The sequence below is a fragment of the Myxocyprinus asiaticus genome, chromosome 45, assembly GCF_019703515.2.
Source record: "Myxocyprinus asiaticus isolate MX2 ecotype Aquarium Trade chromosome 45, UBuf_Myxa_2, whole genome shotgun sequence".
Lineage (NCBI taxonomy): Eukaryota > Metazoa > Chordata > Actinopteri > Cypriniformes > Catostomidae > Myxocyprinus > Myxocyprinus asiaticus.
The window spans coordinates 31,700,963-31,720,443 of NC_059388.1; the positions used below are offsets into that span (position 1 = coordinate 31,700,963).

The window sequence follows — 19,481 nt, forward strand, 5'->3', positions numbered from 1 at the left end:
TAAATTAATAAAGTTTCTGTTACCGAGTTCAGATTTCTGCCTTATTATTCATAATTGCGCATGTCCATAATATAAGTTAATTAAGTTAATAGTTGTTATTTTCTTCCCCATTTACGATATATTATGTATTTTCTGCAATATTTGGAGAATACACTTGAAAAGGTAGGCTATACTGTATAGAGGTAGACCAATATATCGGTCTTACCGATTAATCGGTGCCGATAGTTGCTTTTTTCCCTCATTTTTTAACTTCTGGTGAATATATAGTGTAATTTGGTAAATACTTGCATGTAGAGCATTGTAAGTTAGCCAAGTCTCCATCATTTCAAAATAAGAGTCCCTGGTGTATTTCAGACTTGTTTAAAGTTGAAAGTCCCCCGTAATGCACCAAATCTTAATTTTTCAAGTTATTGAGATTTTGGTTGCACAATTAACTGCTTTTGCTATTTTATTTATTTTGGACTCTTGTATGTGCCCTTCATAATAAGGAAATACTACGATTTTTTTTCATTCTATAAATTGATCTAACTATCTGATAAACTATCGGCCGATTAATCGGTTATAGTTATCGGCAAAAATCCACTATTGGTCGACCTCTAATACTGTACCACACCTTAATTGCAATCATTAGCCTATTTGTCCTTAATGTGTTAAACACCATTAAGTTGGTATTTCTGTGACCCTACTTGGTTTAAAGATCAGACTTATCTGCCTGTATAGATGAAAGATTAAATTTATTTTTCAACTATTGGTTCAGTATATGTTACCATGATGATACACAAATCTATTATGCATCATCATCATCATTATCAGCGATCTACCGTCTGTTTGCATCATGTCAGACATGATATTATACTCTATTCATATTGGCTCAATAATTAATGCAACAATATCTTTATTTTCTGTTTTTATTATGAACCAAACCTCCCTGATACTCCATAAATACAAAGAATGTTCAAAAAAGATTTTAAATATTCTTACAGTAGTGCATTCTTCTATTCGACACTATGCATTAACGCATTTCTTATCCACAATTACGTAACCAATGAATGTAACCTAAAGCCTGGTGGATTTTCCTGTAAAGTGTTTTCCTGTATTGTCTTTAGCATATTATGAATCATTCAAAAAACATTTTTTTTAAATTTTATGATGAATTATTAAGCCTAACATTTTGATACATTAACATGCCTACCTACTCCATTGATAAAAGTATCAATAATTTGATTAGTTAAGTCATTAAAACATAAAACAGGGCTAAAAAGGAAATATAGCTAAAACATTATTATATGCCACTTTATTGTGCTTCAGTTTTTGCACACCCAGAGTCTGGCTACTGGCTACACCACTGTTGCACGCAAGTCATTTTTACGCAAGTTTATAAATATGTGAAACCCAGCTAAAATACTTTACCTCCTAAGACCCGAGCATGACTGCTGTGTGCATTTTCCATTTCCCTTTTTCATTTGTAACTAGTAGCACCTAATAAACATGCAAAAAATGTTTTTCTAGAGCAAATAGTTTTCCTAATAATGTATGTTCACATATGTGGACAGCGGGACTAAGTTGTGATATTTTAAATAACTCTAAGCTATAGAAAGTGAGATTGAATTTAATCAAATTGTTTATTATGTTTCCAGGAGTGTTGATTATTCATGTTTCTAAGATGTTAATCAGAAATTAGCATAATTAATTCAGATTCAAAGTAATGTCCAGCATCATCCAATCACTGTCAATCATGTTAAAATAAAATGATACATTATAAATTCTGAATCTATGTACTGATTATCATTGTCACATGTCTGTCAAACATGTTGAGTGATCCAAACATCATCTGCAGCCTGAAACTGAACTTTTGATCAGATTTTAGGAGTGAATGCACTTAACTGCATAGAGAGCTATAGGATGATCCCTTGCTCCCTATTTAGTGAGTGACTTAACCTCCAGTGTGCTGTCTGTCTGCACTGGTCTCAGAACAGTTCGAAATGCACATTATTTTCATCCTAACTCCATATAAAACCTCTGAGAGCAAAAAAAATTCTCAATGTGATAATGTTCAGTAAATATACGATTTCTAATGAAAATCTTGTGCTATTGTCCACATACGTGGTCATTGTGTTCAGCAGCGTGGCGTTTCGCGATAAATTGCTCAAATTTTAAAAATGGCATATTGTATGAAACTAGAGACTCTAATCTTTTGACTCAAACAGGTTTCAATGTAAAAACTAAATGAGGTTTCTTACCAGATGCCGTTTTGTTGCCGTTTCTCCCAAAGACAAACTCCGCTGTGATCAGCGCCATGTTGTTCTGCCACATGACTCGGTGTCAAAAGTTTAACCCTTTACTGACAGCACAGAGTCTCCTGAACTGAGATCAGTCAGTTTAAATTAATTTAAATAATGCGTTGCATATAGCGAAGCCAAAATACAACGTCCACGCATGTGTACACACGGTCGCACAAGGTTAAAAGTAATAACTGAAGGTGAGTAACTGCAATCGGATTACAAAAATTTAAAATGCAATGTGTTACACTAATTTTTTTCCTTTAAAAGTAAAGTAATTACTTTGTAATCAGATTACACCCTACACTTCTCATTAATATACTAGTTTGAAATGTTTTTATTGCATACTGCATAGTTTGACATATTTAAGAAATAGTATGCAGTATACAGTATATACTGTGCATTCCGGATATAGCCTAGCTCACTACTAACTAAATACTGTGCAGTATATACTGTTTACTGCTTATTATTTTTTAACCCTACATACGTCAACTTAGAGATAAATACTTGTTTTATTTAGCATTTTTTAATCTAAATTTTGTGCACAATGCAATGTGTATTCCACACAGTGCGCTTTGCACCTTTTGGGAAATTTAGTAGATCATCCAAGTATTCTATGCACACTAAAAATGTGCATACTGTGCATAGTATAAATACTGCAGAATTAGTAAGACTTGTATGTTTTTATGCTTTTCTGATCATTCACATACAGCCATTTGCTTTAATACTCCAGCATGAAATGTCCTATTTAATTATTTTTTCTTTTCCATGTTGATTTTCTCTCTTTTTCAATCTGTGTGTGAGGTCAGTCAGTCATTCGTAGGTTTTCATTCGCCGCCGGTGTCTCAAAAACATTATACTTTGACCGGGAGTTAAAGCAATACCGCAGTGGGAGGTTTAGACATGCCTTTCTTTGACTGTACATCCTGTGAACCGCTTGTTGTCTCTGAATGTGGGAACTTTACATCCAATCAATCAAATCGGCTGTCCTGGGCCGCGTACTGCTAGGTCAGCTGTTCTTACTAAGGTAATGTGTGGGAGAGCCACCTCAGTGCTGCCGGATCACTAATACATGAGTGTGTTTTCATGTATTTACTCTTTTCTGACCATGACAGTTTCATGACAGAGTTTTAACGTTATAAACGACATCAAGAAAAAGCTGCAGTAGGACTAGTATGGCAGTTTGCTATTCTGGTTGTGTTTACAAAAGCAAACTACCATACTATAAAGTGTCCCTTCAAGCATCACCGCATCTCTGGTGTCTCAGAATCCATAGGATTCACCTCAGTTGTCCTTGCTGGACCAACCTGGTGAAAGTCTGATTTGTGGCCTTACACTTTTCTCCCTATAAACACAAACACACACACACACATACCTGCCGGTAAGCTGTCTGAACCGAGAGCTTTTATGCACAGTGGAATCTGTGGCTTGAGGTTTGGGTGTTCGCCCCCTTACTGGGGAAGGTTCCTGGAAAGTGCCGTCCCGAGGGGAAATCACCAAACAGTATGCCCACCACCCCAACCCACAGATCAGTAAACCTGCCATCCGCCAAATCCACAAACTCGCCCGACACACCACGACACAGTCCTTCAAATCTCTTGAGGTGGTTGTTTTCAGGTGACAGGTGTGTGATTGACTAACGCTGACATTCGTGAAAGTGTCACTCATAAAAAGCACGTTACCAAATTACTCATACTCCTACAGTATGCATACTATGTGCAGTAATACATTGTCTGTATGCATAGAACACCTATGACCTTCTGTATTTCCCAAAATGTGCAGAACCATAGTGAGGTAACTATACACTTCAAATGTTTAAACCAGAAATGTCAGGTTTGTAGGCCTCCTTGCTAACACACACTTTTTCAGTTCTGGACACAAATTTTCAACTATTGGTCAACTAATTTTCAGATTGAGGTCAGGGTTTTGTGATGGCCTCTCCAATACCTTGACTTTGTTGTCCTTAAGCCATTTTGCCACAACTTTGGAGGTATGCTTGGGGTCATTGTCCATTTGGAAGACCCATTTGCGACCGAGCTTTACCTTCCTGGCTGATGTCTTGAGATGTTGCTTCAATATATCCACATAATTTTCCTTCCTCATGATGCCATCTATTTTGTGAAGTGCACCAGTCCCTCCTGCAGCAAAGCACCCCCTCAACATGATGCTGCCACCCCCATGCTTCACGGTTGGGATGGTGTTCTTCAGCTTGCAAACCTCACCCTTTTTCCTCCAAACATAACAATGGTCATTATGGCCAAACAGTTCAATTTTTGTTTCATCAGACCAGATGACATTTCTCCAAAAGTAAGATCTTTGTCCCCATGTGCACTTGTAAACTGTAGTCTGGCTTTTTTTATGGTGGTTTTGGAGCAGTGGCTTCTTCCTTGCTGAGCAGCCTTTCAGGTTATGTTGATATAGGACTCATTTTACTGTGGATATAGATACTTGTTTACCTGTTTCCTCCAGCATCTTCACAAGGTCCTTTGCTGTTGTTCTGGGATTGATTTGCACTTTTCGCACCAAACTACGTTCATCTCTAGGAGACCGAATGCGTCTCCTTCCTGAGCGGTATGATGCGTACTATTGTTTGTACAGATGAACGTGGTACCTTCAGGCGTTTAGAAATTGCTCCCAAGGATGAACCAGACTTGTGGAGGTCCACAATTTTTTTTCTGAGGTCTTGTCTGATTTCTTTTGATTTTCCTATGATGTCAAGCAAAGAGGCACTGAGTTTGAAGGTAGACCTTAAAATACATCCACAGGTACACCTCCAGTTCAGTACACCTCCTGTCAGAAGCTAATTGTCTAAAGGCTTCACATCATTTTCCGGAATTTTCCAAGCTGCTTAAAGGCACAGTTAACTTTAGTGTATGTAAACTTCTGACCCACTGGAATTGTGATATAGTCAATTAAAAGTGAAACAATCTGTCTGTAAACAATTGTTGGAAAAATTACTCGTGTCATGCACAAAGTAGATGTCCTAAACGACTTGCCAAATCTATAGTTTGCTAATATTTAATCTGTGGAGTGATTAAAAAATGAGTTTTAATGAATTCAACCCAAGTGTAAACTTCTGACTTCAACTGTATACAAATATATAAGTAGTTTGAAGATGAAGGGTGAGCGACTCACGGGAGTGGGTGGTCGCTGCTGGACTCCTTTAGCAGGCTTTGTTGGCCACGGTTCTCTGATTGGTGGATCTTTCTCTGCTGGAGCATGGGTAGTGTAGTTCTTAACCAGGAATTCCGCTATTAAACACAATTTTTAAACAACGGCGTTCAAATAAAGTGAACCGATTGCTTCAAAAGAGGCATATACTGTATCATTGATGAACAACCTCAAAGCTTTAAGCAGGTCTGTCTTTAAAGATATATAAGTTATCATTAAAACTCAATTCGTCTATGGAAAAAATGAATGGAACCAGACTGTTGTGCTCATCCATGATGTCAGTTTGTAGACAACCCAAGAAGACTAATTCGCCATGGGTTCCCTCAAAGTGTCTCTAGCAAGTCAGTCCACTGTCAAATCAATCTCGGGAGGATAATTCCAGTTATGACACTGCAGCTCCTATCTACTTGAATGGGGAAAGACCAAAATCACAATAACCGTTGGTCAAGATTACGACCAAAGAACATATTTAAAATCAGCAATAAAATCTGACAATACTGGAATCATAAACTGTGTTTCTTTACCTCAGATAACGCTAAAAAGACGTAATTTTCCCGGTTTGTATAGCTAATGCGCATGCGCGTTCTCGAGTTGATTGACAGGCGATGTCTGTATCTAAAAGGTGAATGGCTCTTTTACCTGTGAGGCGGGACTTCCGTCTACATCCGTTGACCGTTGGGTTTTCACAATTGTGTTTTTTTATTTATTTATTCATGAGTAAAATAAAGTCTGTGGTCAACTTTAATTGAAGATACTTTGTTTTACAAATATTAATTACACACAATAATACCTCAAACATGATTTTTTAAGCCGTCATGTGACGCTAACGAGTTGCTAGATAAGGACTACAAATACCACAAGCATGCGAGTGAACTTGCCTAACGAAACAGAAAGCCGTTGTAGTTCTTATCTAGCAACTTGTTATTATAAAACATGGCGGCCTCAGAATTTATGTTTGGGGTATGACTGTGTGTAATTCATGTTTGTTGAAAAAAAACGTCCAGTATCTTTCAGTAATGTTTACCAAAGACTTTATTTGACTCATAAATCCACACTGAGATTTGAATATCTACTGTTCCTCATGTCATTCCAAGCCAATATTCTGATATTTTTGTATGAGTAAAAAAGGCCGAAATTTTTGAGCTATTTCCCTGATAATTTAACTGTTAATTCAAGAGCAGCTGGGGAAAGAAGCATTGAGAAAAGACAATGCTGAGATCAGGGGTGTAGCAATCATTTCAAAAGTGAGGGTGACAGAATGTTTATCGCTAGACGAACATAAATAAAATATGTATTTTTAGGGCTGTCAATCGATTAAAAATTCTTATCTAGTTAATTACATGATTGACCAGTGAATTTTAACTTTTGCTTTTACACATTTGCTGTATGAAAGACATAAACACAGGAACAAACTTTGGTTTTATTGAAAGTGAGACACGACCCCCCACATCCCCTTCGTGTTCTACGCCCCTGGCTGAGACAGAAATATGATATTTAATATTCACATCTATTGCAGAGATGACACGGTCTCATATGATTCGGTGGTTATTTATACGATGGTTACTAAGCACTGGGGCAATAATGACATTATTTGAATGCTAGTAAAAAACAGAATTTGAGTAAAATGACATGCTTTCAGAACGTGGCGAAATACTGCTATCTTGTGGTGGAAAGTGAGAAATGCAGAACATTTTCAAAACATTTTTTTTTCTTTTAAGTAACTCTCACCAAAAAGTGACTTTTAAACTACGTTTGGTGTACTGCTGTCATTGGTATTAAAGGTATAGCAATATAAATATGATCTTTAAGACATCATTAAGAATGGGGACAGTTTCTCTTAAAGGGACAGTTCACCCAAAAATGAAAATTCTCATCATTTACTCACCCTCATGCCATCCCAGATGTGTCTGACTTTCTTTCTTCTGCAGAACACAAAGATTTTTAGAAGAATATTTCCGCTTTGTAGGTCCGTACAATGCAAGTGAATGGTGACCAGAATTTTGAAGCTCCAAAAAACACATAAAGGCAGCATAAAAGTAATCCATGAGAATCCAGTGGTTTAATCCATGTCTTCAGAATTGATATGATAGGTGAGGGTGAGAAACAGATCAATATTCTAGTTCTTTTTTTACTATAAATCTCCAGTTTCACTTTCGCATCCTTTGTGCATATAATATAAATATTGATCTGTTTCTCACCCACACTTATATCACTTCTGAAGATATTGATTAAACCACTGGAGTCGTATGGATTACTTTTATGCTGCCTTTGTGTTTTTTGGAGCTTCAAAGTTCTGGTCACCATTCACTTGCATTGTATGGACCAACAGAGCTGAAAAAAAAAAATCTTCTAAAAATCTTCATTTGTGTTCTGCAAAAGAAAGTCAGACACATCTGGGATGGCATGAGGGGGAGGAAAGGAGAGAATTTTCATTTTTTGGGTGAACTGCCCCTTTAATAAAAACAGTAGTGCCATGTTTTGTTGAATTTGCATAAATTGAAGACAGTAAAAACACTACCACGTCACAATTTTACATCTTTTTCACACTACAGTAATGAGTATTTGGAGGGAAACGCATTATTTTTAATGCAAAATATCATTTTTGTGAAATGTGACCTGTACGATGACAGGCTTTGTGGGATTTACCCTTTCACCACTCATAAATTCATATTCATATGCAAAGAATTTCACTTCGTAAATCACAAAAATTCAGAATCACATAAATTAATTTTTCCAAGTTGATTTTTTTATTTGCCAGTAATGTGAAAAGCACAAATATACACTTTAAAAGAAAGTGTTTGGTCTCTTGGTGGTGAAACGGGGCTTGTGCTGGCGGCGCAGAACCCTGTGAGGCAGAGGGAACTTGATCTTGGAGTCCTATTGCACAGAGACACAATATTAATAAAGCGTTTCTTCCCCATGTAGAGTTTTGTGAGCAAATACAGTTTCATCACCCACAACAGAATGAACGGTGATCTGAACGCGTGTACTCACGTGGAACTGCTTGATGGCGGGTCTGCGGCACTTGTTGGCTGCGATCACCTGCACCTTCATAATCTGAATGGAGTGAGCGCGAGCACGATGTCTGGCACCCATATCACGATCTGAACAACATGAAAAACATGAGTCTTTATGGAGTAAACACTGACAGGGAAACAAGACGTGTGCAGCAACAGGTAAATCCCATATTAAAGAATAAATAATGATTAAGATGATAGGTCAAAACGAATATCTAGAAGCTTGTCGCACCTTGAATTCACTTTCAATGGCACATTTGACAGCCAATGAAAGGCGACAAGGTTCAATCTTTCTTTACGCACACATAGCAAGGGCATCACCATCAAGAGGTCGTGACCTTCGGGTTTGTGTGCGAATTCATCATAAACGACTGACTCCAAATTCATAAACAATGCTGATAATACTGATGCACTAATGCAGCACGGACGGGTGTTTAAGTATACTAAAAACCGATTGAACTGGTTTCTTAAAGGAATAGTTCACCCAAAAATGCAAGTGAATGGTGGCCAGAACTTTGAAGCTCCAAAAAGCATATAAATGCAGCCTAAAAGTATTTCATAAGACTCCAGTGGTTTAATCCACGTTTTCTTAAGTGATCCAATGGGTTCTGGGTGAGAACAGACCAAAACACCTTTCTGACTATAAATCATGACATCTGCAGTCTCCTTGGCAATCACTATTACACTTTCTAGCGCTCTGCGCATCAAGTACTAGGAAGTGTACTCGAGCTTAAAATTATGATCGTGCCTTGAGGCTGTAATGACAAGATTTATAGTCAAAAAGAAGTTACATTTTGGTCTGTTCTGAACCAAAACCAACTGGATTGCTTCAGAAGACATTAGCCACATTTACACTATCGGACCAAACGAGGGTGTGCTAGTGCGTGCCAGGGCCAGCTGCGTTCCCATTGTCACTTCCGGGGCTTCATCGTGCCTTCTTGGGGCATTCTCGGGGCCAGCGGCCTTTGGCCTGCCGATCACCCTTGGGCCAAACAAGGCCAACTGGGGATTGAGGAGGGTTCAATGTCAAAGGCGATGTTTCGCCAAACTTCCGGAGGTTTTGTATCCAGCGCACAACTGAACAGGTTTGGGAATTTTTTTTTTTTTTTTTTTTTAAATGCGGGCACAGTACAAATCTGTTAAAACGGCCAACAGACAAAGCGGTGCCCAAAGAAATGACTTTCCATGGTTCGGTGAACTTTCATTGACGGTGTGCTGGGACATCGTCCCGCTGTTAGTGCAGAGACCATTCGGGACACCATGGTAGTTACAGACGGTGTGTTGTCAACGCTAACTTATCTTGCTGTTTACATTTTATATAAATTGGATATTATAGATACCTCAGCTTGAGCTTCCCTCTTGGCCGGGTGTGTGACGTTGGCACCGCAGCAGTGTATTAAGGGCGGGTTTTTGGGCAACGCTGCAGAGTTATTGGCCCGATGGTGGGAATCCAGATCGATTTTGGTCTTGCGGCTCAAGGCTTTTGGCCCCGGCTGGCCAGTTGAAACACTGGCTCGCAATGGCCCTATATTGGAAAAGTGGCTATTGATTTAACCACTGAAGTCGCCAGGGGCCTGGGTAGCTCAGTGGTAAAAGACACTGGCTACCACACCTGGAGTTCACTAGTTCGAATCCCAGGGCATGCTGAGTGACTCCAGCCAGGTCTCCTAAGCAACCAAATTGGCCCAGTTGCTAGGGAGCGTAGAGTCACATGGGGTAACCTCCTCGTGGTCGCTATAACATGGTTCGTTCTCAGTGGGGTGTGTGGTGAGTTGTGCGTGGATGCCACGGTGGATGGCGTGAAGCCTCCATATGCGCTATGTCTCCGTGGCAACACACTCAACAAGCCACGTGATAAGATGCGCAGGTTGGTCTCAGATGCGGAGGCAACTGGGATTCATCCTCCGCCACCCGGATTGAGGCGAGTCTCTACGCCACCACGAGGACTTAGAGCGCATTGGGAATTGGGCATTCCAAATTGGGCGAAAACAAAAAACAAAAAAAAACCACTTTAGTCATATGGACGTCTATGCTGACTTTATTTGCTTTTTGGAGCAAGTTCTGGTCACCATTCACTTGCATTGTATGGACCTACAGAGCTGAGATGTTCTTCTGAAAATCTTCATGTTCTGCAGAAGATAGTCATACACATCTGAGATGGCATGAGGGTGAGTAAATAAGTATATGAGAAACTCACAGCACTGAGTGACGGCTCCAGAGGTGGTCAGGTCTCTGTACTCGCGGTACATGTTGTGGGTTCCACTGCGAGAGTCGTAACGCAGCCAGATGCCAAAGTTTTTCACCTTGAGGGGGGATTTCTCATGAACCTGATCATAAACAGAACGCAGGTTTAGGTTTTAACATAGAAAACATATCAAAACACTTCTAGTTTATTGACAGGAAACGCAGTGTTCGCACCAGGCCGCAGTAGACGGTCTCTCCGGATGCCTTCTTCATCTTCCTCAGCTGGGAGACGAAGTACCAGAAGCGAGACTTGGCCACCACATGGTTTGGGGCGAAAATCCTCATGCGGTACAGAGGGGGTGCGGGGTTCTTAGCAGAGGGCAACAGACGCCCAACGACCTTATACTCCCGAAGCTGGAAGAGAGGAACACAGACATTCAGACGTCAAACCTTTATCAAAAATACTCGATCATCCAACACCTGGAAATTCAGCAGCTTGTCGCACCTTGAATTCACTTTCAGTGGCACATTTGACAGCCAGTGAAAGCCGACAAGGTTCAATCTTTCTTTACCACACATAGCCAGGGCATCAGGAGGTCGTGACCTTTGGGTTTATGTGCACAACTGACACTCTTAAGTTTATTTAGGCACAAAATTATTGCATGTACACCGTACCGAGAGTATAATTGCAATTTAAGTTAACCCAAAGACAATGACAAGCTAGTTTAGGTGTGTTAGAACTGTTAAGTTACTTATTTTTCTAATATTAGGCATTTGTTTATTAATTCTGAGGATTTTGTTTGCTTCCCTCTTGCAGGAGAGATATTTAAAAGGTATCTAAATAAAGTTTTTCTACCCGGTAAGATAGCTAACCAGAATAAATTAATATACATTGACAATACGACTACACCAAATGAAGAATAAACAAAGTATATAGTCATGATTCAAAAGCATACATGGTCAACAATTTCTGCATATGATAAGTGCACTAAGGATTCGATAGATCATAGTGAAACTAAAGCACGCAAGCTGATTAAAACGGTTTGAACAATAAACAGATCTGATGAAATAGTGTTTAACATCTACAATATTAATTATAATGATGATGATGAACACGTGGACTCATTCTTGAGCCGCCATGTCCGTCTCGCGCTACACTTCAAACACATTTTAATACATTTATCCTCAATATATACTGCACAAACTCACTCGTATAGAGGGTTAAGTGCCTTATGAGTGTTTCCGAGCTATGTGTATGAGCTCAAAGAGCCTGTGTGCTGGTTTTTAAAGGGTTTTACGTACTGTGCCAGACGCCTTCATGGTGTCTCTCGCTGACGGCCACTGTGAAAGAGGAAGTGGCAGGCCGGAGAATCCTGACGTCAATCCTCTTCCGAAGGGGCGGGTCTTCCTAGAGCCGTTTTTATTGGCTAGTTTGAGCGATCAATCATGACTGTTGCCCCAGCGACAGAGCAGTTGCGGGATTTCGCTACAAAAGGTTCAGCATAAATCTAAATAAAACCATTTCTATAGATGTCTAATATTGTTTTACTTTTGTATTACCTTTAAATCTGCTTCTGTTTCATTATTTGTGTGCAAAAAAAAGAAAAGAAACTGTCAACAAACCCTAAAACGACTAAAAACGATTATTTAAACAAATTTACAGCTCAAATAATACAGGAGTTTTAACAGAAGAATTAATGTAAGTGCTTTCATAACACTATAATATTCACATTTCTGCCTTTAAACACTCTAAAAATTGGCCCCATTGACTTCCATTGTAAGTGTCTCGCTGTGACCGAGATTTTATAGGGATGGGCGATACCACTTATTTTCTTTTCGATCCGATACCAATAATTTCAAGTCCAATATCGTCAATACCGTTACTTCTATTAATGATTTTTTTTTATGATTATTATTTATTATTTATTTGCGATTTCTTGGGATAAAATGGGTAATTTATAATATTATTTTAAGTAATTATTATTATTATTATTATTTTTTTTTTTTTTTTTTTTACATTTGTGAGCCTAAACAGAAAATTATTATACTTCTGTTTTGTTTACCCTTACAAATATTAACCATGGTTTCAATACAGTAATTATAGTTTATCGATAGTATTTAGTTAAACCATAGTTATCACACAATTAACCATGGTTATTACTACAATATTACTGTAGTAAAACCATGGGTTCAGCCAAAAAACAATAATAATAATAATAATAATAATAATAATAATATATATATATATATATATATATATATATATATATATATATATATATATATATATATATATATACAGTTGAAGTCAGAAGTTTACATACACTTAGGTTGAAGTCATTAAAACTCATTTTTTAACCACTCCACAGATTAAATATTAGTTAACTGTGCCTTTAAGCAGCTTGGAAAATGCCAGAAAATGATGTCAAGCCTTTAGACAATTAGCTTCTGATAGGAGGTGTACTGAATTGGAGGTGTACCTGTGGATGTATTTTAAGGTCTACCTTCAAACTCAGTGCCTCTTTGATTGACATCATGGGAAAATAAAAGAAATCAGCAAAACAAATTGTGGACCTCCACAAGTCTGGTTCATCCTTGGGAGCAATTTCCAAACGCCTGAAGGTTCCACGTTCATCTGTACAAACAATAGTACACAAGTATAAACACCATGGGACCACACAGCCATCATACCGCTCAGGAAGGAGACACATTCTGTCTCCTACAGATGAACGTAATTTGGTGTGAAAAGTGCAAATCAATCCCAGGACAACAGCAAAGGACCTTGTGAAGATGCTGGAGGAAACAGGTAGACAAGTATCTATATCCACAGTAAAAACGAGTCCTATATCGACATAACCTGAAAGGCTGCTCAGCAAGGAAGAAGCCACTGCTCCAAAACCGCCATAAAAAAGCCAGACTACAGTTTGCAAGTGCACATGGGGACAAAGATCTTACTTTTGGAGAAATGTCCTCTGGTCTGATGAAACAAATATTGAACTGTTTGGCCATAATGACCATCGTTATGTTTGGAGGAAAAAGGGTGAGGCTTGCAAGCCGAAGAACACCATCCCAACCGTGAAGCATGGGGGTGGCAGCATCATGTTGTGGGGGTGCTTTGCTGCAGGAGGGACTGGTGCACTTAAAAAAAATAGATGGAATCACGAGGAAGGAAAATTATGTGGATATATTGAAGCAACATCTCAAGACATCAGCCAGGAAGTTAAAGCTCGGTCGCAAATGGGTCTTCCAAATGGACAATGACCCCAAGCATACCTCCAAAGTTGTGACAAAAGGGCTTAAGGACAACAAAGTCAAGGTATTGGAGTGGCCATCACAAAGCCCTGACCTCAATCTGATAGAAAATTTGTGGGCAGAACTGAAAGCGTGTGTGAGCAAGGAGGTCTACAAACCTGACTCAGTTACACCAGTTCTGTCTGGAGGAATGGGACAAAATTCCAGCAACTTATTGTGAGAAGCTTGTGGAAGGATACCCAAAACATTTGACCCAAGTTAAACAATTTAAAGGCAATGCTACCAAATACTAACAAAGTGTATGTAAACTTCTGACCCACTGGGAATGTGATGAAAGAAATAAAAGCTGAAATAAATCATTCTCTCTACTATTATTCTGACATTTCACATTCTTAAAATAAAGTAGTGATCCTAACTGACCTAAAACGGAATGTTTTCTACGATTAAATGTCAGGAATTGTGAAAAACTGAGTTTAAATGTATTTGGCTAAGGTATATGTACATTTCTGACTTCAACTGTATCTGTATATATATATATATATATATTATGTTAGAATCAATATTTTTGTGTGAGGATTGATATTTTTGATACAACATCAGTATCAGAAGTATCGATACTTTAGGATCGATCCACCCATCTTTACCATTTTAGCTTTTTTTAAAGAAAAGGAGGGAAGAGTCGAAATTAATTTTTTTGGTAATCAGCATTACACCACAGATGTTGTTGATTGAGCTTAACTTGGAATATCCTTAAAAAAAAATGTATGACTCTGTGATCACACTGACCAGCAATAAGAAGTCGTCTAAAACTTCTCTTCTTTTGAAAAAAGTTTTTTGGTCTTTCCCCATTCAAGTAGATAGGAGCTGCACTGGCATGACTGGAAACAGCCTCAAAGTGGACTTGCTAGAAACACTTTGCTATAGAGTGGCAGATTTCAACCACCTGCGCCTTCCTGTTCTGTCAATCTGTACAGCCTCAAGTTCCACCATCTTTGGTACCTTTCAGCTTCATTCAGCTTGTCCTTAAGTTCCGTTATCCTTTTCTGATTATCTTATTTAGTGATTCACCCAATGTTTTAATGTTAGTAACACTGGCACAAGTATATGTTCAAAAATAAGATATATTACAGATAAAAAAAAAAAAAAAGTAAAAAAAATAAAATAATGCAGTTTAATTACAAAACAAAAGAAATAAATATATATATATATATAGAAATCCCCCACTGTCTGAAGGTTTGACAAATTCAATTAGTGATAGCTAAATGATTAGTAGTTAAATACTAATTGTTAAATCATTAGTTCAATAAAAAAAAACAACAACAAAAAAAACATATGGTTCTACAACTTTAAAGAATTGCCGTATCTCTTTACTATTTACATATGTAAATTTGACATCTTACGCAATAAATGACGTCATCGCGTGATTTAGCTACTTTGAGACATTTCAGCGAGCCTCTCACCACTGTCGGCCATCTTTAACCGGGAGGCTATTTCCAGTCGTGCTGGTGCAGCTCCTATCTTCTTGAATGGGAGAAGAACGAAATCTCAAAAACGGTTGGTCAAGATTACGACCAAAGAACATGTTTCAAACCAGCAGTAAAATCTGACATCGCTGGTATCATAAATTGTGCTTCTTTACCTCAAATTACGCTCAAAAACAAAATTTTCCCGGCTTGTGCAGCTAATGTGCATGCGCGTTCTTGAGATGATTGACAGGTGATTTCTAAAAGGTGATTGGCTTTTTTACCTGTGAGGCGGGACTTCCTTTCTACATCCGTTGACTGTTCCAATTTCTCTTATTCATTTTAATAGAAGAAGCCCATCTCTATTAAATAAACAGTCTTTGCCCCCAGTCATTTTAATAGAAGTAGCCCATCTCCCCTAAATCAACAGTCTTTGCCCCAGTCATTTTAATAGAAGTAACCAATGCCAACTAAATAAACAGTCTTTGCCCCCAGTCATTACACTACAAGTAGCCCATTTCCATAAATAAACGGTCTCTGCCCTCATTCATTTTAATAAAAGTAGCCCATCTCCCCTAAATAAACAGTCTCTGCCCCCATTCATTTGTATGGTGTCCGCAAACGGTGACTTACTGTCGTAACACGCTAGTTGACCGTAACGCGTTGTACCGTTTTGTGTTTTGCCTATTTCCATGACAACCGCAGAGGCTTCGACGGACAAAAACACAAAACCATGGATGATTTTCACAGTGCAGAAGAGGTCAAAGCGATCAGATGACTTTAATATTACATCATATATTTGCTGTAGACAGTCTTTTGTTACAGTTTTTCTTACAATCTGTGTTGTTGTTAAAAAATCCTCTAACAGTTGATTAGCCTGAACATTTTCACCAACAACAAATGGACCATAACAGATCGATATTTTGATTTAAATGTTTTTTTTTTTTATTTGTTTTCCTTTAGACTGCCTTCGTGGTGGATGAAGTGAGCAGTATTGTTAAAGAGGTGTGTTTTAATTCATTTATTATAGTGTTTGTTCACATATTGTTTTCAGTTGATGTGTAAAAGCTGTTTATTCTCCACGTGTTTTTGAAGTCTGTTGAAGGAGTCATTGGAGGAAACGTGTATCAGCACAACCGAGTGAATCAGTGGACATCGAATGTGGTGGAGCACTGCTTGAGTCAACTCAGTAAACTGGGCAAACCTTTCAAATATATTGGTAACTATCTTTTATCATGTAGGGTTGTTCCCTTCATAGTGCCCTTTTTATATTCACCTTTTATTATTCATAGTAAAATCATAGTAGTAATACAGGAAAACAAACTATGGTAATAAAAATCATAATTTTGTGGTATACCATGGTATTTGTAGTAAAACTATATAAACCACAACATTAACCATTGTTAATCTATAGTAAAAAACAATGTTTACTATATGTATACCTTATACTGTATTTAAAGCATGCTTTCCACCAAAAAAAAAAAAAAAAAGTTACTTTTCATAGTTACTATAGTAAAACCATAGTTTCTGTAAAAAAAAAAAAAAAAAAAAAAAAGCTTAGCCTAAAACAGCCATGGTTACTTCTTAGTTTTCGACCAAGAAACTATGGTTACTAGTCTACAATATTGGTAGCACTGTATTATGTTACATTTGTTAACATTAGTAAATGCATTAGGTATAATTAACAATGAACAAAATATTATATAGTAAATCCATAGGTAAACTATGGTATTTTCTTGGTAAAACCATGATCCCCACAAAGTTATTTTTATTAATTTTTTGTTTTCCTGTATTATCACTATGGTTTTGCAACGAATATCATGGTAAAATATGGTTACTGTAGTAAAACCATGGTAAATTTATTGGGAGGGAATGCAAAACGTATTACGAGGGAACGCAAAACAATTGAGAGGGAAAGGAAAACTTATTGCGAGGGAACGCAAAACGTATTGAGGGGGAACGCAAAACGTATTGAGAGGGAACGCAAAACGTATTGAGAGGGAACAAAACGTATTGAGAGGGAACGTAAAACTATTGAGGGAACGCAAAACTTATTGGGAGGGAACGCAAAACGTATTGAGAAGGAACGCAAAACGTATTGAGGGGGAACGCAAAACGTATTGAGGGGGAACGCGAAACTTATTGAGAGAGAACGCAAAACTTATTGAGAGGGAACAAAACGTATTGAGAGAACGCAAAACGTATTGAGAGGGAACGCAAAACTTATTGGGAGGGAACGCAAAACTATTGAAAGGGAACGCAAAACGTATTGAGAGGGAACGCAAAACGTATTGAGAGGGAACGCAAAACGTATTGGAAGGGAACGCAAAACGTATTGAGAGGGAACGTAAAACTATTGAGGGAACGCAAAACGTATTGAGAGGGAACGCAAAACGTATTGAGAGGGAACGCAAAACGTATTGAGAGGGAACGCAAAACTTATTGGGAGGGAACGCAAAACTTATTGGGAGGGAACGCAAAACTTATTGAGAAGGAACGTAAAACTATTGCGAGGGAACGTAAAACTTATTGCGAGGGAACGTAAAACATTTTCAGAAAAAAATTCCCACCCTGTCCTCTCAGGGTCTCCGTACTGTATTATTCTTCCTAGTAATGACAAACTAATTTTCTTCTCCCTGTCAGTGACCTGCATTATAATGCAGAAAAATGGTGCTGGATTGCAGTCGGCTTCCTCATGTTTCTGGGACAACACTACAGATGGTAAGAACGTCCAGTTAGGGGTTTGTTCACTAACCAAAACTGTAAATAGTAATAGTAAATAAATTACTGACATGAGCAAATGCAATAACACTGTTTCTGTCCAAGTTCAAAGAGCTTTCTGTTCTTCTGCAGGCAGTTGTACAGTCAGATGGGAGAATAAATCCATGTACTGCATCATCAGTGTGTTTGGACTCGCCATTTAAAGCGACACACAGAACTACATAAGCTGCTCGCAAATAATCAACTTACAAACACTGCTTCCTGCTGCTCAGTGTTTGGGTTTTTTTGCTTTTAAACTGCCATTTGTATTATCAGACATTCTTACTATACTGCATATTTTTTATTGTACAAAGTCAAACCCCTTCATACGCAATAAAAGTACATGTATTCCATGTGAGGACGCAGTCTTACAAATTTAATGAACATTTTATACAACATTTTCCCTCATACATCACAACAGTGCAACCGAAGGAAATCTCCTCGGACTTGCGTTTGAACGCAGGAGTGTTTGGACTGAGGTCAAGAGGTCAGCAAGGCCTGGGCATAACCTTTTGTTCATGTTGAAAGGCACAGAGAACCGGGCATCTCGCATAAAACAAACAACTTGTAGTGGTGTCTCATTTCATTAAAGGAATAAATCACCACACAAATATGGAACACAAAATGAGATGTTAGGCAGAATATCAGCCTCAGTCACTATCAAAATGCATGGAAACTGACTTGGTTTGTCCACTCTAACATCTCCTTTTGTGGTCTGGAACAGCATGAGGTTGAGTAAATAATGACAGAATTTTCATTTTTGTGTGAAATATCCCTTTAAGTTCAGCAGCTCATTTGACATATGCAACTGTGCGACAAATTAAACATCCTTCTCCTAACCCAAACTCATGTAAAGGTACATCTGTGAAGCAAAATGACATTTTAGAAGCATTATAAGGTACAGTACTACAGTCCACAAACAGCTGATGTTGTGCATCACTGTCTGCAAACATCTCTGAAATCAGTCGTGTCGAGCACAGACCTCCAAACAAATAAAACAGTACGTAAGACAATAAGTGAACAGTGCTTACAAAAACAAGCCGTTATTTTTTGTCCAGCCGGATCACAAATCTGACCATGAAGAACCAGCTTTCCTATTTAATACATAGTGATGTCATTAAGAATAACTCAGGTATGATCCACAAAATAATACACAACAGAAACACGTTCGCAGGCACATCAAATAACAATGGAATGTGAGAAAATACATTTTTTTTTTGGAATGTAAAACTGGACGGCATCCAGTGCGGGTGAATCTCACAAAGAAACGTCCTGACAATTAACCAAAAGTACTTTAATATATCCCTTTGTTTCACATTACAGTAGTGCACCGAGACCGGTGGGGAAGATGTGTG

The 19,481-nt window shown here is 38.1% G+C and overlaps 2 protein-coding genes, 1 long non-coding RNA gene and 2 other non-coding genes across 5 annotated transcripts in view; 1 reads left to right on the forward strand and 4 right to left on the reverse strand.

The window, feature by feature from the left end:
* Positions 1 to 5,965, reverse strand: part of LOC127435232 (uncharacterized) — a 46,552-nt gene extending 40,587 nt beyond the window's left edge. Inside the window, exon 1 of the long non-coding RNA XR_007896158.1 lies at positions 5,415 to 5,965. This is a non-coding gene — a long non-coding RNA (uncharacterized LOC127435232). The remainder of the gene's footprint in view (positions 1 to 5,414) is intronic.
* A 2,209-nt stretch (positions 5,966 to 8,174) lies between these two features.
* Positions 8,175 to 12,112, reverse strand: LOC127435220 (60S ribosomal protein L18a). Its single transcript, XM_051688503.1, has 5 exons — positions 11,954 to 12,112; positions 10,886 to 11,065; positions 10,665 to 10,794; positions 8,445 to 8,554; positions 8,175 to 8,327 (listed from the first exon to the last, which is right to left on the reverse strand). The coding sequence occupies exons 1-5, from the start codon at positions 11,969 to 11,971 to the stop codon at positions 8,235 to 8,237; spliced, it is 531 nt and encodes a 176-aa protein (XP_051544463.1). The 5' UTR covers positions 11,972 to 12,112; the 3' UTR covers positions 8,175 to 8,234.
* Positions 8,689 to 8,824, reverse strand: LOC127435521 (small nucleolar RNA SNORA68). The gene has a single exon (XR_007896249.1). It is a non-coding gene; the product is annotated as a small nucleolar RNA SNORA68 (small nucleolar RNA).
* On the reverse strand, positions 11,146 to 11,274 carry LOC127435522 (small nucleolar RNA SNORA68). The gene has a single exon (XR_007896250.1). It is a non-coding gene; the product is annotated as a small nucleolar RNA SNORA68 (small nucleolar RNA).
* A 3,930-nt stretch (positions 12,113 to 16,042) lies between the features above and the next one.
* dynlt1b (dynein light chain Tctex-type 1b) lies at positions 16,043 to 18,479 on the forward strand. Its single transcript, XM_051688514.1, has 5 exons — positions 16,043 to 16,126; positions 16,330 to 16,371; positions 16,462 to 16,585; positions 18,010 to 18,087; positions 18,220 to 18,479. Exons 1-5 carry the CDS (start codon positions 16,100 to 16,102, stop codon positions 18,288 to 18,290), a joined length of 342 nt encoding a protein of 113 aa, XP_051544474.1. The 5' UTR covers positions 16,043 to 16,099; the 3' UTR covers positions 18,291 to 18,479.
* Positions 18,480 to 19,481: the final 1,002 nt, after the last annotated feature.